Source organism: Caretta caretta, chromosome 5 (genome assembly GCF_965140235.1).
Source record: "Caretta caretta isolate rCarCar2 chromosome 5, rCarCar1.hap1, whole genome shotgun sequence".
Classification (NCBI taxonomy): domain Eukaryota; kingdom Metazoa; phylum Chordata; order Testudines; family Cheloniidae; genus Caretta; species Caretta caretta.
In genome coordinates this window covers 28,142,682-28,163,954 of record NC_134210.1, presented here as the reverse complement: position 1 = coordinate 28,163,954, position 21,273 = coordinate 28,142,682, and the positions used below count along the sequence as shown (strand labels likewise).

The 21,273-nt window shown below is 37.0% G+C and overlaps 1 protein-coding gene across 3 annotated transcripts in view; it reads left to right on the top strand.

Moving 5' to 3' along the window:
- RICTOR (RPTOR independent companion of MTOR complex 2) overlaps positions 1–21,273 on the top strand; it is a 187,585-nt gene that overhangs the window by 105,062 nt on the left and 61,250 nt on the right. For all 3 annotated transcript variants that reach the window (XM_048849236.2, XM_048849237.2, XM_075128447.1), the window contains 7 exons: positions 183–250; positions 4,745–4,812; positions 10,358–10,440; positions 18,144–18,231; positions 20,023–20,113; positions 20,268–20,334; positions 20,436–20,516. In XM_048849236.2, the coding sequence (XP_048705193.1) occupies positions 183–250; positions 4,745–4,812; positions 10,358–10,440; positions 18,144–18,231; positions 20,023–20,113; positions 20,268–20,334; positions 20,436–20,516 (546 nt within the window). The remainder of the gene's footprint in view (positions 1–182; positions 251–4,744; positions 4,813–10,357; positions 10,441–18,143; positions 18,232–20,022; positions 20,114–20,267; positions 20,335–20,435; positions 20,517–21,273) is intronic.

Sequence of the window (21,273 nt, the reverse complement as noted above, 5' to 3'; positions counted from 1 at the left end):
CAAATTTTATTCTGTACTCTACTATAAAAGTGTCCATTTTTAAGTGAAACACGTTATTTTAAAATCTTTAAATGGATAAATAAAAGCATAAATTGAAGACTTGAGAGGTGGGGGTGGGGAAGGAACAAAGTTCTTTAATTTGTCAAGAGGATACACTTATGTGTGTGTTTCTATCTGCTTAGCGAATTTTAGCTCCATACACAGACTTTCACTACAGGCACAATCCGGACACAGCAGAAGGACAGCTGAAGTAAGTACTAGTACTATTTCTTATGTCACAGGTTGTGGTAAAGTTGCAGTATTATAACTGAACATTTTTTTCCATTGTAAGAGATTTAAATATACTATAGTTCACAAAAGTAAAAGAATAAAGATTTATGGTAGCCTAGGTAAAATTAAAAGTGTAAACTGTGTAGCTTGTTGAGTTACTTATAACTTAAACACTAAAAATTAAATGGGTTATAAATGTAGTTCTCTTTAAATTATCAAAGGCATGAATTAGAAAAGGAGTTATAAACCTTGTTGTGTGAAGTAGAGAGTTTTGGTGTCAAGGAACATTGGACCCCTTTTGTGTCATTTCAGTAGTAGGCAAACCAGCCTTCAGGGTGACAGTCTAGTTAGTATAATACCCTCCTGGACTAACCTAACAACAAAAGGGAAGGGGCTAAACATAATGCTAATGCTCAAGCATATAACCCTTGATGAAGGGACAAAAAGAGAAAAAAATTGCCTGTATATCAATGCTAGAAGCCTGAGAAATCAACAAAAGTTAAGTGCTCATTCATCAGAAGAAACTGGTATTACTGAAATCTGGTAGAAATCACATGAATAGAATGTTAAAATTTTCTGCATACACTCAGTTTAGGAAGGATGGAGTTTGCAGAAATGCTCTTCTAAACCAGGTAATGGTATCTTTGATGTAAATTAATTGACAGCTCAGCAGCACAGGACCTGGAATGTTCTTAGATAATTTTCTGACCAATAAAGCAAAGAGAGGGGGATTAGTAGAGGTCTAGTGTAGACCATCATATCAGACTAGAAAACAGGAGAAATAGTTCCATAAGCTTCTGTCTATAATATATAGATAGAGGGAAAACTTCATTACCTTGTAGGTTTTCAGCCTGGAGGACATATGCTCAAGGTGTCATTCTGCCAGTAGTAAACCATCTTTGGAGTTTATGGCATCTCTGTGCACAACATTCTGAACTATGGGGTGTTTCCATGTCCCTGAAGCAAGGAGACAAAACAGTAGATTTGTCTGCATACAGAGGCTAGGCTCATACCATACTAAAGTTCTCCAGAGTTTTCTGCCTCCGTTCCTGGGCAGAGAGCAATGTTGGACCAGGAGTGTAATAACCTTATAGGTAAGATCTAATTTTCCCTTCTAAATTATAGATAATTTTCTAACCGAGTATTATACTCAACTTTGGGTAATTTAGTATTACATATCTTTTTTGACATAAAACAGTTGATGGCTCAACTAAAAATTAGTGGTTGCCTATGTGCCAGTAATCACAATCTGAGTACATTCGTTAGGTTCAAACAGAATATAATCCCAAAATGTAACATATTTGGCACTTTACAATGCCAATTTCCCAAAACTGAAAAATTACAGCAAAATTGATTAGAAGGAAAAAATTTAATTGGGAATTGTTTAATAATGTTTGCTAGATAATTAAAGCGGTACAAGTCTGTAATCAGTTAAGAAGGCTATTTAAGGTTTAAAAAAAAAACCTCTCAAAACATCCTGCCTAATAAGCGAAGTGAAAATAGTGACAAAATACAGTATATAAACATGGAAAAAAGTTGACAGCAAGGACTATAAATTATGAAGTACAGACATCTGAAAAAGGAAGCTAAAGAGAATGAGAATTTTAAAATTTTATTAAATTCAGGAAAAGAATAAATTCTAGCAGTGACATAGGTTCATTTCTAGATGGAGAGGGTAGAATTGTAAGTTATGATACTGAAAAGGCAAAAGATTCAATAAATATTTCTGACTGTATTTGGAAAGAAGTTGGATGATGAATTCATATATTATTAGTAAAGGAATAGTTTGTATTGAGCAGTAAGTTGTTACATAGCACCAATTAAAGTAAAATATTGTTAAGTCTGCAAGACCATTTAACTTGCACCCTAGAGTTCTTTTTTTAAAAAAAAAATTGTTCAAGGAGTTCTCTGAACCACTGACGTTGGTTTTGTTTTTTTAAATAATTATTGGAAAACTGAGGAAGTTCAACAGGACTGAGGAAAAAAACCCTAATATCGTGTTCATATTTCAAAATGTAAATTGGTTAACCTGGGCAACTATTGGCCTGTTAGCGTGACATTAATTCAGAGCAGAATAATGGAATGACTGATATGGGATGCAATCAGAAAAGAATTAAGAGATTTGAAGTATAACTAATGACAGTCAACATGGTTTTTTGGAAATACATCTTGTCAAACTTGATATTATTTTGTGGTCATATTACAGGTTTGGTTGATGGAAACTGACAATATGCTATTTATTTATAACATTTGAACCAGTACTGAACAATATTCTGATTATAAAATTAGTGCTATATAAAATCAATATAACACATATTAAAGAAAATAAAAACTGGCTAATTTGCAGATCTCAAAGTAATTATTAATGGGGAATATAATCAAATGTGGGTGTTTCTGGTGTGGTCCCACAAAGGCTGTGTTCTTGGCTCATTCCTATTCTGTGCCTCTATCAGCTGGAAGAAAATGTAAAATTGTTGGTAAAATGTGCATATGACACAGACTGGGTAAGTAAGGAGAACAGGTAATTTATACTAAATGATCCGGATTGCTTTGTAAAATGGGCTCATTAAAACAACATGCCTTTTAATATCTAATGCAGAGACCTACATCTAGGAACAAAATATAATGGTCATGTTTATGTAAAGGATTGTGAATTGCATCCTAGAAAGCAGCGACTCTGAAAAGGACATCGATATCATGATAAGTAACTGAATATATGTTGTCAGTACAATGATGTGGCTAAGAAGGCTAATGAAATCCTTGGCTGTACAAACACAGAAATATCACATAGCAATATGGAACTGGCATCACTTTGTATACCACCTATGTGAGGCTGTTGTTGGAATCCTAAGTGCAGTTCTGGTGTCCATACTTAAGATGTTGAAAAAATTGGAAAGGGTTTAAAAAGAGCTACAAATCATTTGAAGTATGGAAAACTTACCTTACAGTAAAAGACAAGCTAAATAGATTGAGCTTATCAGAGAAGTTAGGAACAACTTCATCATGATCTAGAGATACTTGTATGGGCAGAGTATTACTGAGAGTAAAGGGGTCTTTAATATAATATAGGCAAATCAAGAGCCAGTGGCTTCATGTTGAAGCTGGACACATTCAAATTAGAAAAAAAGTGCAAATTTTTACCAGTGATTTTAATAATTGCTCATTGTATCATCTTACCAGGGTTGTCATAGAGTCTCCATTGCTTAATTTTTTAAATCAAAAGTGGATGGCTTTCTAATAGATCCTCTAGCTCAATCAGAAATTGTAGGCTTGATGTAGGGATTACTGTATAAAATTGTGATATGCATTATGGAGGTCAGACTATAGACCCCTTTTGGCCTTAAAAATCCATGGGTATGGTTGTGTGTTATACTACCAGAAAATTAGAGGGGGTACAGCCCATGGTAGATGGGATCTTAGTGGCTTTATGATTACTTTTTTGCCTTCCTGATTCTGGGCTGTTCTGGAGGTTGGAGTGGCCCTAGCATAATTTTTGGCAGTGCTGCCCAAAATATTCACAGTGATGTGCTCTGTCCCTACCCTGCACCCTCTATGTTGGGCCTCCCAAGAGATTGTGTCTAAGGTTGCTGTGGCAACATTACGTAGTCTTTGTGTTCGGAGAATTCTGTCCCAGCTAGTGAAATGACTTCATGATCACTTTATGCTGCTACAGCTGTGTTCAGGGGTTGGCCTATGGGGGAGAATCCCTTTCTGTGAATTCTGTGAAGCCGCGTAGTTCTTTGTGTAGTTGACTGGGGAATATCTATAACATTTACTATTACAATAACTTCTCTTGGCTTGATGGTCAAAAATGCCAAGGTGCATCCTTCTGAAAATGTTATGTCAACTGAAGAAAAATCTGCTATCCAAATGCTTATAAAGTTATGTGACTTCTTTATAAAATTATTGTGGGATTTTATTTTGGTCTGTGATGGTAGTGGTCTAAATCAGAACTTACATCTTTTCAGAAATACATTTTTCAACAGAAAAGGCCTGAATGTTTTATCTTAGGGGTTGTTGCCTATCACAGTAGTATAAAAGTTCATTGTTAACCATAGTAAAGAATGTGACAAATAACGATGACACCTCTGTATGAATCACTTGCTAAATATTTTTAAAACCTGATCTTTTATCCCCTCCACTATCTTTAAAATTGAAAAAATCTTGTTTATAATTGGCTTTTTCATTTTTAGATTAGAGAAGCATTCCATGGCTAGCAAGGTAACTTGCTAGGGAGATTGGGTTCTTTAATTTTACAAGAAAAAAAGTCATAAAATTAAAACTCTGATTCTGTAATCTTTATATTATAAATATGGAACCTGAATTTTTTACGTTGTGTCCCATTCCCTATCAAAAAGCCTCTAATAGTTAGTTGTACTCTTGTTTGAAGTGGCTGGTAAACAAAGTACTGCTCTAGGTTTAACAGTAACGTAATGGTAGTATATCTGTCTGGCATTTGTTGTTTTTATAACAGAGAGGACAGAGAAGCACGCTTCCTAGCTAGCAAAATGGGAATAGTGGCAGCATTTCGGTCATGGGCAGGTAAGTGGTTTGTTTTATTTCACCCCGCCCCTACCCCCTGTTTGTGTGCAGAGAAGGGAGTTTAAAGAGTGAGAGAATGGCTCATTTAAATATAGAATCTGTTCCTGTGAGTCTACTTTGTATTGTCTTCATCAGTACCTTGTCTGCAATGATATTAATGTGTTTTGATGTGTCAAATCAGATGAGGTTCCACTATGTGGCGTGCTCTGATTGTCATTCCTCACCAAGAGATGCAACTCTTGTTGCCAATTTGGGAATTCCATATCCAATATCTGTTTACTTTAGCTGTGTTTCCTGATATTTGATGGGTGAGGCTGATGATCACCGTAGTCTAAAGTTTTATCTACACTGGAGATCTGCCCTATTCACTAACCAGTGCAAATAACGCCACTGTTTGTCTGCCTGAAGAGTTTGCACCAGCGTAGCCTCACCAATGACTGGCCACTGATTGCTGTAATTGGGGCAAATCCCCAATGTAGACATCACCTAAGGTTTTTGAGGGATTTGCCCCAATTACAGCAATCAGTGGCCAGTCATTGGTGAGGCTACGCTGGTGCCAGCTTGTCAGGCAGATGTCTGATTAGAAACATCTAACAAACCATTCCCTGGTTGCCTCTTATACAACCTCCCTCACCCACGCACTGGGAGCTAGCTTAAAAACCTGAAAGGCCCTTCAGAAGACTAAAGGAACAGTGGGCTTGTAATATGCCACTTCCCTTGACATTTTCTTTATTATTTGTCCCTTTTTCTGCCCCTTTGGTACCCCCCACCCCATAATTTTAGTTTTTAAGGTGTACTTATAAAGGATTTTTAAAAAGGGGTTGTGCCCTCTTTTGCTGCTTTCATACATAAAGGTGGCTTTAAATATTTTAAAACAAATAAAAAGCTAACTTTTTCCTACTTGTGTTTTTTACCTTTATAAATATCAGGAATGTAGAATTGGGAGGGCTCAGAAGTGCATTTTGTGAGCTGTGGTATAAGGGTGTTTGGATAAAACCTTCCTTCTATCCAAAAAATTAGTCATTGAAATATTTACAGAAGTAAATACATTTAATTTTTAAAGTTTGTCTAAAAATCCCTTCCCTTCTCACTTTTCACTTTTAGCTTTCGTGATTTCACCATTTCAGTAGTTTTCCTAGTCATCCGTAGTTTTCCATTCTCAAATGGAAAATACCTTTTTAAAACAAATACATAAACTTTAGGCTTTTTTGTACATCAAAGAATTGAAAAAGGTCAGAAGCCCAAATTTTTGTTCATTGGAGATTGCATTTAAGACAGAGCATGCATGTTTTTTGGCAGTCATTGACTCGTCCTGTTGGGCTGTTCCATACCTAATTTCTCTGTTACTGTATTTTATAATACAGTGATAACTTAAGGGTGCTTCCACTTTCCAATATGATAAACATATCCTGGGATAGTGTATTCTTCTTCAAGTAGTGTCCACATAGGTGCTTCACTTCAAGTGCTTTGTGAGCCCTTGACTCGAGATTTTTCAATAGTAGTGTCCATTTGGCCTGCTCGTGTATAGCTATATGGGACTGCACAGGTGAATCACCCTCAATTTCTTCTCAACCATCTCAGCCTGAGACTGAGGCCTAGCTTGTCTGCCTTGAGCATGCTTCAGCTAACTCTTTGTTTATAGTTTAGTAATAGGTGGTAGTTTGTTAGGTAGTTAGTAGATACATAATGAGAGGATTAACTTTATGCCGCTTTCTCCCTCTGGAGACCCTTACTCTCCTGGCAGGGCATGCCCAGCTCTCTAGGATTCAAAAGTTGCCTCTGTTGTCAGAAAGTTAGTGACAGCCCCTCTAAATGTGTGTGCTGCCTGATCATAGAATCATAGAATATCAGGGTTGAAAGGGACTCCAGGAGGTCATCTAGTCCAACCACCTGCTCAAAGCAGGACCAATCTCCAACTAAATCATCCCAGCCAGGGCTTTGTCAAGCCTGACCTTAAAAACCTCAAAGGAAGGAGATTCCACCACCTCCCTAAGTAACGCATTCCAGTGCTTCACCACCCTCCTAGTGACAGTTTTTCCTAATATCCAACCTAAACCTCCTCCACTGCAACTTGAGACCATTACCTGCCTCGGACAGTTACATATATCCCAGATGTGTAACTTCTGCCTGGCCCTTAAATCTAGAGCAAGGAAGAATCAGGAGACCAGGTTGAAGCTAATGATGCTGATTGAAGCGCTCCCATTTATCTGCTTCAGAATCAGGTTAGGAGACCCTCCCTGAACATCTGTGTCTAGGCACCAATTGACTTTGGTGCAGATCTCCCCCTAAGAAATGGAAGAATCTTGAGATCCCAGTGATGATTCCCAGAAGCGGAGCTCTGGCTCTCATCATAAGGAGGCTGCTCCCAAAAACCTTGGTCCTCCTGCTGAGTCCATGGTATCGGAAGCTTCGACCTCTTGGTTCAGTGCCTTAGAGGTGAAAGACTCTTTCTCCAGTACTGGCAAGTCCCTGAGCTCTAAGGAGAAACGGTGCTCCGACAGAACCCCAGTAGCATCTACAAAGTACAAGGAGGGCAAGGACAAGCATTCATCCAGACTGGTACCATCAAGTACAACTCTGTCATTGATACCTCCCCAATTGGGACCCTCGGTACCATGCAAACTAAAGCATTAGACATCATCGATGCCTATTTTGTTACACTTTAAATCTGTGGTACTCCTCTGCTTCAATTGCCAAGCATGCTACCGCATCAGCACCAATCCTCCACTTGGTACCACAGGAATTTAGATACCCAAAAGACTTATCAGTGGCAGATGAACCAGAATCTCCACTGCTCATGGTTACTGAATGCTTCTCAATACTGAGACCCTGGTCTCTGGACTACTGTCGCTCTCTGGTACTGCCAGGCTCTCCATCCTTTTCTGCTGGTGCCCCCCGTCCATTGGAGGATATCAAGAAGGTGAGGGAGACCTATTCAGTCTCTTCCATGTCACTGCAGGGTTCTCATAGCCATCCATACAGAAATCAGTTCTTTGACACTCCTAGGGAAGACCTTTGGTGCACAACACCAAAGGTGGTGGCACCAACCCTGAATGCCACCCCTTCTCCTATATGGGCCCCTGCAGTGGCCATACTGCGATGCCTGGGCTGCATACAGACAGCAATTTGCCCGGCCACCAGCTCCAAAGAATTGGGAGGCTAGAGATGCTCAGTCTTCTCCTCCTTAACTGGGACCCCAACTTAAGGAGACGTTTGAGGAAAAGGAGGCTAGAGCAGATAAAGAAGCCATCCATCAAACTCCTATCTCATCTTCTGCAGCTGATGTGATCATGCCTCCACCACCATCCGTGACCAGTGATTTCTAGCAGGTTCAAGACCTTATAAAGGGGGTAGCTGATCTTCAAATGCCACTCGAGGAGATGAAGGATTAGCATCACAAATCGCTTGATGTTTTACAATCAGCAACACCCACTGGAGGTATGTTACTCTTTAATAAGGCACTCCTGGACTCAGCAAAAACTGTTCGGCAATACCTGCAACTGTTCTACCAACTTGCAAATGGGTGGATACAAAAATACTATGTCCCCTCCAAGAACACTGAATTTTTGTTGTTCCACCCCTCACCTAATTCTCTGATGATAGAAGCAGTGAATGAGTTCATTAAGCAAACACTGCTCCAAGTGTACCCCATATAACAGACCAAAAGTGCTTGGACCACTTTGGTTGGAAATTCTGTTCATCTGCCACACTACAATTTCAGGCTGCAAACTGTTAGCTGGTTGTGGTAAAATATAATTTCACAAAGTATAATAAATATGTGGCTTTCATTGATCATATTGCACAGGAACACACAATAATTTCAGGCTATTGTCACGGAGGGTCAATTAATAGCCAGGACATCTTTCCAACCATCCTTGGATGCCACACACACTGCTGCCAGGTCCATCTCTATGGTGGTAGTTATGTGCAGGGTGTCATGGCTTCAATTCTTGGGATCGTGAGAGTAGTTCAGAAAACTGTTGAGATCCTCCTCTTCAGTGGTCGAAAGTTCTCAGAAACCACAGATGACTCTCTTCACATGCTAAAGACTCCCGCGCCACATTAAAATCTCTGGCTATATATACTCCTGCAAATAAAAGATGATTTAGTAGTTCACAGACTTCCCAGAGATCTTGCTTTGCTCAGATCTCTGAGTTTCATAGATCCACTGAACTGCACAGAAAGAGACAGAAGTTCCAAAGAAAGAGGGGTGCTCTTCCTTTTTCAGCAAGTACCCAGTCACTATCAAAACCACATTTTTGGTGGCTCAGTCAAGTGTTTGAATCCTCTCACGCTTCTAGTTCAGCAGCTGCAATGCTTTGCCCACATACCCCCTTTTGGGGACTGCCTTTGCCATTTCCATCATGCCTGGAGGTGGATCTGTACAGCCAAGTAGGTCATAGAAATTAGAGCATTGGGCTATACCATCCAACTACCCTTCTTCCCCATCCTTATGCGTGGACCCTTCTCATGAGCTTTTACTGAGACAAGAAATAGACTCTCCCCTTTGATTTGATTTGACTCTCTCCTTTGATCTGATTTCAGCTCCTCACAAAGGAAAGGGGTTCTATTTGAGGTATTTCCTTGTGCCAAAGGAGGATAGAGGGTGGACACTGATTTTTGGATCTTAGACTACTAAATACATTCTTAGTCTCAAAAGTTCAGGATGATGACTGGCAGCTATAAATCACTTCACTAGAGGCAGATTGATTTTCGGACCTCAACCTACAAGATCTCTATTTCCATGTAGTGATACACCCCTCTTACAGAAAATACCTATGCTTAAATACAGGCCAGGAACATTTACAGTACCAAGTACTTCCCTTCAGCCTCCCCTCAGCGCCAAGGGTGTTCTCAAGGCTCCTAGTGACGGCGATCATTTACCTTTTTCGTGAGGTGATTTTAGGCTTCCCGTACTGTGACAACTTGTTCAAGGGCTGATTTTACAAAGCAGTATGATCATCCACTCAGAAAAATTCTTTTTTCGAAGAATTAGGTCTTTAGCTCAGTGTAAGAAAATCTACATTTACCCCCAGAATTGAGAGGGAGTGTCTGGGATAAGATAGCAATGCACTTGTGTCCATAATAACTAACTTGTAGAAAGGAGAAGAGAAATTAGAGAAACAAGTACAAAAATAAAGTTGGACAACCTCATTTTGTTTGCCTTGTATTGCTTTTCCTTCATTTAAAATTAATTTACAGCTAAAGCTCAGTCTTATTGCTTGCAAACAAATCTAAATTTCTGTGTACAGGAGGCAGAGCAATCTATTACATTTTAATTTAATAATTACACAATTATCAGAGTCAGAATACAAGGAGCTGCATAGGGACCATAATTATTGAGAAATAACTAGTGAATATGCAAAGCACACATGGCCTGTTGCTGGGGATTGCATAACTAGAGGAAAAACTGTAGTTATGATTTAGTAACTGCATAATCCTATGAGACAATTGTTTAGTTATTTTTATTAGTATTTCAAGCAGTGTTTTTTAAAACATTTGTTGTTTTGATTGAGACACTAATTATATATTTTGTGTGTTCTAGGTATTATCAATTTATGCAAACCTGGCAACTCTGGGATCCAGTCTCTTATTGGGGTACTTTGTATACCAAATATGGAAATACGGGTAGGCAATAAATAAGATAATTACAGAGGGAATAGTATTCTAAAACTGTGTGCATTTGTGTGTGTTTCTTGTTTATTTTTAACCCTTAATTTTAACATTAATGGTAGGAAGATTCGTCGAGTGGTTAGGTTGCTTGCTTAGAACGTGAAAGAGCTGGATTCAAATCCTCGACAGATTTCCTGTGTGATCTTGGATAGATCAGATATCCTCTCTGTATCTCAATTCCCCTTCTGTAAAATGAAGATAATAGCAGTGCTCTGCTTCACAAGGGTGTTGTGGGGATAATTACATGAAAGATCATGTGGCAGTCGTATACTACAGTAAACAGGGCCTTGTAAAGAGCCTTGGAAGGATTGGATTTTATTTGTAAATGTTGGTAAACAGATTTTTTACTGTACACACATATACACACACACACACACACACACACCCCATCCAAAAATATTACATCACTGTTAAAATTTACAGATAGGCAAAGTAAGATAAATGCTGCTTGAAAACGTATTAGAGTTTGATTAAAGGATAGTTACTTTGCATATTTTGACGTGATGTTGACAATGTGTGTTTTAAGGATTAAAAAGCTTTAACTTTTTGAATCTCAGTGTTTGTTGTTAATAATTCAGACCTCCCATGATTTCCAACAACTGTGAAAATTAAAGTTTATCAAAGAAAATCTTAAAACCCATAAATTTGTGCAATGGTGAAAATTTAAATCAGTAAAGATCTAAAACAAGCTTAAAATCAGTTGAAATTATAAAATATAAAAATTGAATTCTGCTAAGTTTTCTTTAAAATACTTGAGATATAGATACAGTAACTAGAAGAGTACATAAGTTTTATTTGCATGTTATCTGTTTGTTATTCCTATGTATATCAAGACTCCATTATATGGACTTACACTGTGATTAATTGGAGCTGAAAAGAACTTTCTTTCTGAGATTGAGGCAATTTTTGTCGCAGCAATTGTCCATGATCCTGGCAAGAATGAGAGAGAAGCGAAAGTGCAGTAGCTTCCAGCGATTTTTTTTTAATGCAATTGATCACTCATGTCTCTGTGTGAAGTAGGAAAAAACACATGTAGTTGGAGACTGACTAAACACTAGAAAATGTGTACTTGGAGACAATCCTTCATTGACAGGGAGATGAGCTAGTTGCTCTAATAAGTGTTTTTCATATTTAACTCCCTTCATTTTATTACTTTGTCAACACAGAAATATTTTATTGTTTTTAATACATAATACTACATTAATTTGACTTTTGTATTTATTTGTGTATCATTTAGTAGCTATATTTTGGACACACTGCAAGGCTTGTACGTTGCTTGCTAATTAAGAATGGAGTGGCAACCCATAAATTCCCCCCTTTTGTCATTTAATTAGCATTGTAGCGTCTTTATACAAAACACAATACAAAATGTAATATAACAGTTGACAGTAATTTTCTACTTTATTGTGGCCAAATTTTGATATAGCTAGCATCATTTTTCTAAAAAAAATCTACAGTTGGATACCACATGCCTCTCACCTTGAAGGTTTCTGTGAGAAAGATGACAGCCTAGTCCTAGAGCTCCTGTCACCCCATATATTAATTATTACTTTTCTAGCAAATTTGACTAAGTTTCTGTCCTAAAGGTTTAAATTCCCTGGATAAACTTCAAACGGTTGAACATGGATTCCAGTGGGAAAAAATGAGAGGCAACCAAAGACCTAAACCAGAATCACCTAAAGAGCTGGGGGAGAAGGGCCACAGCAGAACCTACCTCAGGAATCATGGCACTGAAAAAGCAGCAGAGAGTCCTGTGGCACCTTATAGACTGACAGATGTATTGGAGCATAAGCTTTTGTGGGTGAATACCCACTTCATCGGATGCATGGCTCTGAAGGAATTCCTCAGGACCAAGTGGATTTAATCTCAAAAGATATTTGTGGCCTCTCTCAAGAAGTAGGTATAAAATTGAGAATTGGTTACTTGGAAAATGAGCCACAATAGGCTGCCATTGAAACGAGTAAAATTAAAGAAGAAACTGCCTCCTTAAAACTTAGACTAAACAAATTGGAAGAAAAACAAGATTACTTGGAAAATGGATCTCAAAGAAACAATCTTCACATCTTGCGTATTGCTGAAGGTCTAAAGGAAAAGAATATTATCAGCTTTCTCCAGAAGCTGCTCCCTGACATTTAAATTGGACTCCTTGTTGCCCTCCCTAAAATATTGAAAGATCGATTGAATTCCTGATGCTAGAAAGTTGGAATCTGACAAGCCCAGACTTATCTTCAGGTTGCTGAAGTTCAATGATCAAGTAATGTTAATGAATGCTGCCAGAAAAGCCAAAACCCTTATGTACAAAGGGCCCAAGATTTCTTTGTCCTGACTTCTCAGCTGAGCTTAACAAAAAGAGGACTGCATTCAGTGACATAAAGCAAATCCCAGGGGACCAATATCAGCTACAGCATCAAGTCCCATATACTTTCACTGTGGATTTAGCAGGCTTCAAAAGATTTTGCAAAACTTCCTGCAAAATTTGTAAGATGCTTAATATTGCAGCCAGATTTTACCAAAAAAACCCATAATGGCTCACCATAAAGAGCATACTTTCACATGCTGAAAAATCCATTTTTCTTATGTATCCTTGTAGATATGCTATAATAATAATCACCTATATAATCTAGCAGTTAGGCTGAACTCTTCAGTTTACGCACTTTGGAGCTGAGTACAAACAACACTGCAATGCATGGAGTACAGTTTAACACTAAGCTGGGGGATATAGCACCATGTACTCAAGGAAGTATTATCAACCCCAGTCATCACAACTTGCACTGCTAGACAGTGTCTTCACTAGTTCTTCCTCTGATAGATCATGTTATGTTAACCACAAGTCCTTTGGATCAGTCAATATTTCTGACATGAAAAGTACTTCAAACCTAAACCATAAATAACACTAGTTACTCAGTTTGTGCAGGACATTTTCATATTATGAATATGAATATTTTGTACTTTTTCTTATTCAGATTAGTATTTCATTGACCAAATCAGTTGGAAATTTATATGTGATGACTCCATGTGTGTATATGCATATATTTATTGTACATGTTCGTAGAAAATGTGTTTGCATTTAGTGAAGATTAGAATATTATTAGATAACATGGGAGGGGAAGAGAGAATGAAACAGATGCCATCAGGGATCTGAACATGCTCATAGTGGTTTATTTTAAGTGTCTTCCGCTGCCCCCGTTACAGATATACTTTGGAATACAACTATTTATTCTTTGGATATTTAACTATAGATCTTTTTGTATATCTGAAACCTTAGAGGCCAAATTGAAGGCATAAATTCTTTGAAAACTAACCAGTATTGAACGTGTATGAATACACACCATATTTTAGAGATGTGGTTTAACAATATTAACTAGAAATACATATCTTTACAGTCAAGTTGTATATCTTAATATATCTTTCAAAACTTTGCCATGAATTTTCTTAGGGTATGATTCCGGAACATGAGGGGACTCAATAAATCTTCCAAAATAATTAAAAATCTTGAGACACCTCAGATTTTAAAATAAATGCCAAGTAGCTTGATTTCAGGAAATTAATCTAGCAGAAATCATAGAATCATAGAATATCAGGATTGGAAGGGGCCTTAGGAGGTCATCTAGTCCAACCCCCTGCTCAAAGCAGGACCAATCCTCAACTAAATCATCCCAGCCAGGCCTTTGTCAAGCCTGACAAATAGATGCCAAAAGAATCAAGAAGGTGTAGCATATCATTCATCATTGAATTCTAAGAGCAAAAGCACATCCATCTTATTTTATACAGTGTTGGTCTGATCCTTAGGGAAGATGATCCTACTTAAATGATGATCCTGGTTTTGTCTCAAAAAGGTTAATTCTAGGAAGCCTTTACAATCCAAGTGGAGGTCGTTCTAATTTTTTCAAAGACACTGCCAACATCCTTTGTAATATAAAAGATATTCTTGTACTAAAGGGAGGCGATTGAAATACTATCCTAGAAAGACATCTGGACAAATCCAATTACGTAAGACTCAGCTTCAAAACACAATAGGCCAGCCGTCATTATTAATTAATGAATTTTATTTAAAAGATATATGGAGACTGAGACAAACCGAGGAGCATGGCTATACTTATTTCTGTATAGTACATTCATCTTACTCCTAGAATTGACTTTTCTTTCCTATCTGATTCTAGCATGCCTAGAAGTATCTATTGATATGCTAATTTTGTATCATATGCCAATTATATTCACCATAGATGCTGGTTACACTTCACTGAAGTCTTCTAGGTGGGAAGCTGAATACTCTGCTACTAAAAGATGCAAAAATTTATTGCATAGTTGATTCAGTCAACTATAACTTCATATGAGAAAATAAGGACTCGGTTGCCTGAGTTACCATCTTTTGAGAAGCTCTGAAAGCTACTGCAAAGCTACTGGGTGGATGCGAAAGTATACCTCCCAAAAAGGAGAGAGACTCAAGTTACTAGACTCTGGCCAAGGAAATAGACGATTTGGAGAGAATGCACAAGACTGACCCAAATAGTGAATAACTCCTGTGTTCCCTAATCTGCTCCAAATATAGATCTAATAAATGCTTATCCAGCCAAATTGAATTTACACTTGACGGCCAAACAAAGACATTTATGAATGGGGAAGACAAAGGAGGTAAACTACTTGCCAGAAGACTTAAGATGTAACTATCCGGTAACAATATTTCTTCCGTATTACAAGGAGATGGGAGTGTCATCTTTGAACTAATAGATATAAATAACCACTTAAAGCAATTCTGTCAAGCTTTTATATAAATCAGACAACCAGTTTGTTTGACACTAACAGATTTGATCATTTTGTTGAAGACTTGCCTTTTAATGCCCTAACTTCAGAACAAATGTTGTTTTTTGACAAAGATTTCTCAACACGAGATTGAACACGCTATAAAAAAATTAATTCTGGCAAAGCTCCAGGAATGGATGACACATGGTAAATTTGTAAATTACAAAACACATTGTATTCCGTTATCTTCTATTCTTTCAAAGGTCTTCCCTGGAACAGTCCAAAAAGGAAGCTATGTCTAGTGAAATGACAACTGCTTTATTTATTTTAATACTGAAGAAGATCAAAGACAGTTGCAACTGTATCAGCTTCTGCCCATATCTGTCGAATACAGATTTGCAAAATAATTATAAAAATTTTTGCTACATAACTGAACACCATCATCCCATCAGGCTGGTTTCATTAAAGAAAGATTGACTGGTAATAGTAGGAGAAAAATTACTCAATCCAGCAAGCTCATAAGTTAAAAATTTCCTCTATAGCGTTATCTCTAGATGCTGAGAAGGTCTTTGGCAGGGTTGAATTGATTTATCCAATGGCTGTTCTTTTAAAAAAAAAAATAAACAAAAAAAATTGAATTTGGTCCAATATTCCTGAACTGGATTAGTGTATTATACAACTCTCCCTTGTCAACTAATGGATTTTTTTCTCCAGGATTTCAACTAGAAAATAGGACAACAGAGTTGTCCTCTGTCTTCTCTCCTTTTTAATCTCTCTTGAAACACTGCTGTGTATGTTATCAGTTCTCCGCCATTCAAGATATGAACTGAGAAGAACAAAATCAGTTTATATGCTGATGACATTTTTGTACTTTTTTGAAGAATCCATCCTCATCTGTGCCATAATTGATGTAGTTGACATTTTTGGAGAGATCTCTGGTTTTCTCATTAATTGGAATGAATCACAAGCAATGGGTATATCCAAAAGATTAGACCCTTGTCAATTTCAGTATTCTCAATTTCAAATATACATGGAAATCACTTACTAATGTGTTAAGATTTGTCCTAATCTTCTGAAAATTGTTTCTATAAGTATGCACTATATAGTTAAACTTCCAAGGTTGTAGCAAGATGGTGTCTTGTCCTGGGACAACTGGGAATTGGTCCTGCTTCGAGCAGGGGGTTGGACTAGATGACCTTCTGGGGTCCCTTCCAACCCTGATATTCTATGATTCTATGATTCCTGTCATCTTTACTGAGGAGAATGGAAGTAGCCAAAATGAATGTTTTCCCAGGATTGACTTATATGATTAGCCTCTTGCCTTTCAAAATCTTTCCCATGCCCTTTGTTCAAATAAAAATAGGTGTATTATGAAGTTTAAATGGGATAAAAAATTGCCTCCTGGGTGTCACAAGATCCTGAAATCCTGGGTAACTGGAGGTATGGTATTGCCAGATTTGTATTTATATTATCCAGCATTCCAAATGCATTCTGTCATAAGGTGGTTCACATCCAGTGGTGGCTTATACCATTTGGAGTCTATCCATACCCTTAAGGAAAAATCCAATCTTTGCTTCTACGTGGGGCATACTGCAATACGTTACAGCATCCAGTCTTACTTATCCTCTGTATCACTATAGGATAACCTGCACCTCAGGATCAGGGCCAACTCCATACTTAAGACCATTTGGATAGAAAAAGGATTAACAAAAATTGAAGATGATCAACTGATTTTCTATTACATGTGTAACAAATACCAGCCACTGCTGTCTCTCAGTTCCTTCTTTCAGTGACTATGCTCAAGGATTTATACACTGATAGGAAACAATTGGTCTGTTTTAACTCTCTCTCCTCTAGGGGAACAAGTTAAGAAATATGGAAACAAGTCACTGTGTAGGAATTACTTCTAGATGGCTTAATGTTTTGCAGTATCCTCGCAGTATCCTCTCAGTCTCAAAGAAAATTGGAAAAAAACATAGCCTTACTATCTCAACAGAAATCTGGAAAGATACCTGGCTTAATGTGAAAGATACTTTAAGTCCCTGCTATTCTTCCAGAGCAAGATATAAAACAGGTGCTACTGGACTCCAGACTCTTTAAGGGTCGATTAGCAATGCAGAGTGAGTGTTGGAGACCATACCAACGTTTCGCACATCCTCTAAACCTCTCAAACACGTTACGGAATATTATATACAGGGTTCTCTCAAAAACATTGTTACTATTTTCCCTTCTCCAAGCTTGTGTATTTTAGGAGTGCTGGATGAGTTGGAACTATTAGTTAACATTAAGAAATGGTTTGTAGTAACTATTCTAGTGGCCAGAAGTTACTTTTAGAAAATCTGCAATTTCCACTTCATATGCAGGCTGGCTGAGTGAGCTCTCTGCTACCTGCATTCATGGAAAAAAAATGACTCTATGTAATAGAAACACTTGGAAAAAATATGAGGATGTCTAGTCACACAAGAAAATATTGCATACCTTTTGAAGTTTAGTACATATTAGATGCTAATATTCGTAGACCGTGTTCTCACTTATTTATCTATTTAGTCACTGCATGACCTTTTTGAGTTCAGGATTTTTTTGTTTTGTTTTGGTGTTTAATTTTTTTTAACAGATTTAGCAAATTATGAACATTGAACTTTAAATGCTAGTTCTTCCTTGTATGTGTTTTTTTGTTTCATTATATGCTTCCTTTGCATAAAAACCATAAAGATAAAGTTTAAAAATAAAGTCAAGACAAATTGAGTTTTTGCTGCTTGATAGTCTGCTTCAAACTGCTTCAAATAGTTACATTTCAATGTATTTTTCATTTTGGATAATTTTCTAACTTTCAAGACTGACTTTTTCTACTAGTTTTAAAGTGAAGTTCTGGTTTCTAATAGCTTGTGAAAATAAGTATTTTCCTTTTGTATTTGTAGCGAGGTCTACTTGAGGTTCTTTATGATATATTTCGCCTTCCTCTTCCTGTTGTGACAGAAGAATTCATAGAAGCGCTTCTGAGTGTAGGTAGGTATTAAGAATCAATGCACAGTACAGGTTATCCTACTTATTTATTTCTTCTAAAATTTGAGTCCTTTGGGGTTTTCCGTGCCACAGTAAATCATGTCAATATTGACAATTTCATCATTTAATTTGTTTTTAAAAAATACTTGTTTAAAAATTGGCTTGTTTTCAGCTGTTGATTACTTTCAATTCTATCACTGGGGGGCAATTAATCTTAAAGGACACCAGTAAATGTATTGCTGTAGGTTAACAGGATACTTTGACTGTAGAGAAGGAGTTATCTCAAGTTAGAGTCACAGAAATCTATAGTTGATATCTGTTATTGGGAGGGTGGGGAATGTTGTCGGATTATATCCTATTACATAAGAGAATTCACCTTTAATAATGTGAATCCTTGCTGCTACCAGTGGTACATTTCACTTAAACATATTCCAAATAAGTCTAATTAAAATAGTAAATTTTTTTAGATTCATTTGTCAAATTTAAATAATAATGTTGCTGTGTAGACTTTTTTCATCTAAGATGCATTGGAGGGATAGGATACATGTCAGCAATACACAAGAATTCTAGGTGAGCTAAGTTTTAGTAGGCTAATTATATCGTTTCAAAGAACATCACCTCTGAAATGCATCATTGCTGCTAATATTATTTAAAGGTATTATTACCCATGACAACCTGTAGCTAGCACTTTGACTGTTAAAACCGTGTTTTAAAGTAATCTTTGATTTTTCTAAACATCTAACTTTCAGTAGTTTTCTTTCTGTTGCATTTTTTCCACACAGCAAATAGACTTTCCAGTGCCTTTACAAATATACTTCCCTACCTACAGCCAGGCAGATTACAAACATCAGAACTCACTTTCCTATGTTGTGATTGTTACACCAGCTACTGCACTTAACTACCAGAGCAACATAGAAGTGCTTTTATTAAGTAATACATTGAGAGTTCTAATTTTAATATTTATAAATTTAGCACTTATCATTAATGTTTAATTTCTAAATACCCAATATATCTGCCTTTGATTACTAGTAGTACATAATTAACAAACATTGTATGTTTACTATTATATAGGAACTCTCATCCGTACTGCAGATTTTCCATAATCCCCTTGAGGTGGATGTGTGAAGCTGCAGCGTCAGATGTGATGCTAGTTTTATGTCAGTAGAAGCCACACTCTCCTGCAACTCTGTAGAAGCAGCCCCTCCTTTGTTTTTCACTGCAGGAGTATGCACCCGGGAGGAAGGACAGAGGACAGCCTCTCCCTTCTACCCTGCAGTAGTGTGCAGTTTTCCCAGCCTCACAAGTTAAACCTTGGGCAGAGTTGCTGACTAAAGCTTGGTCTAAATTACAAAATTCTATTGTATGAACATGGGGGCTGAACACTGTTTAGCAGTCAGGGTCTAGTAGAACAAATCATACTCATATAGTTAGCAATACTACTTCTCTGCAATCTGAGAACTGGTGTTCATGTAATGTACATTCTAAGTTTTAAGTCTCTTTCAGTTGATCCAGTAAAAGATATTACCTCAGCCACCTTGTGTGTCTCATATTAAGTTTTAGTTAATCTAAATTATGATATTTGCTAATAACAAGTTCAGTGCTATATTAAAGTGAAGAATGTGAAAATCATATTTGTACTGTTTTGGTCTACACTTGAGATTAGAAGAAATAAACAAAACCACTTGTTGCTAATGTAATGAATAATTTACTCTAATAAATGCAACTGCAGGTATTAAAATGACCCTTTAAAGTTAAATGTTACAATTACTGGTGTCCACATTTTTCTTGCTCTAGATCCAGGTCGGTTTCAGGACTGTTGGAGACTTTCTGATGGTTTTGTAGCAGCTGAATCTAAAACTATATTACCCCATCGAGCCAGATCAAGGTAGCATTTTGTAACTGAGACTGGATGATTGTTGTGGTGTTTGTGACACAAGCTGTATTGTTTTCTAACTTTTGTAATGAGAAATAAAAATAGAAGAAGAAACTACACATTTTACATTATGTGCATGGTTTGTTTTTTTTTTGTTTTTTTTTAGACCTGACCTCATGGATAATTATTTGGCTTTGGTGCTTTCAGCTTTTATTACTAATGGACTTTTAGAAGTAAGTACAGAGTTTGTTAGAATTATCATTTCCTCAAAATAATAATAAAATATGTATACATTAAATGCAGCTATTTCAGTAAATTTTTACTTTTCTTTAAGGGTCTGGTTGAGGTAATTACAAGCAGTGATGACCATGTGTCTGTTAGAGCAACAATCCTGTTAGGAGAACTTTTGCACATGGTAAGTCAGGGCTTATTGTTCATTATAGATAGGATTGGTAGTGTCACATATTGTTAAGGTTGCCTTAACCATGAGACCAACTTTTCTCTTCCTGCAGTCTTTTGTTTCATTCACTACACACCTTACAACTTCTGCAACAAATAAAGGGGGAGGGAGGAGTGCTACAGAGAAATCTTCATTATGCAACGTTTTTCATCCCAGAGCAGGTCCATCCTGTGTGCTGAATGAGGCAAAGGCACAATGGAAAAAATATGTAATTAAAGACTTTGTCATAATGCATACAGCCATGGCGAGTGCAGGCGGTGGGGGGTGTGTGTGCGAAGGGGGAGTGAGTAAATTATGGTTTGACAGGCAACCCTGCATTCTAGTATTTTCTGATATTTTGGTGCTTGACTTTGAATCTTAATAATGTTCTTATGACTTAGATTTTTGTGTGTAGGCCTTTAAAATTTATTCTGACTGTATTAAATTCTTTGCCATCCGAACAATAGGGGTTTGATCTTTATTTCAACACCTGAAGAAATATTTTTGTGCACTTCCATAGTCATGGCATCTGCAACAACATTTTGGCAGCCAAATGTTGAGAGTATTCCAAAGGGTCACTAGCAACTGAAAACCTCTCAATTCTGTTTCATATTTTTTCCTGAGTATTGTAACAAATATCATCATGGACTACTATGGTTGAAAGGAGTATTTTTTGCTATCTTTCAGTTTGTTGACTTTGGGCTGTTGACAACATTTTGTATTATCATTTTCA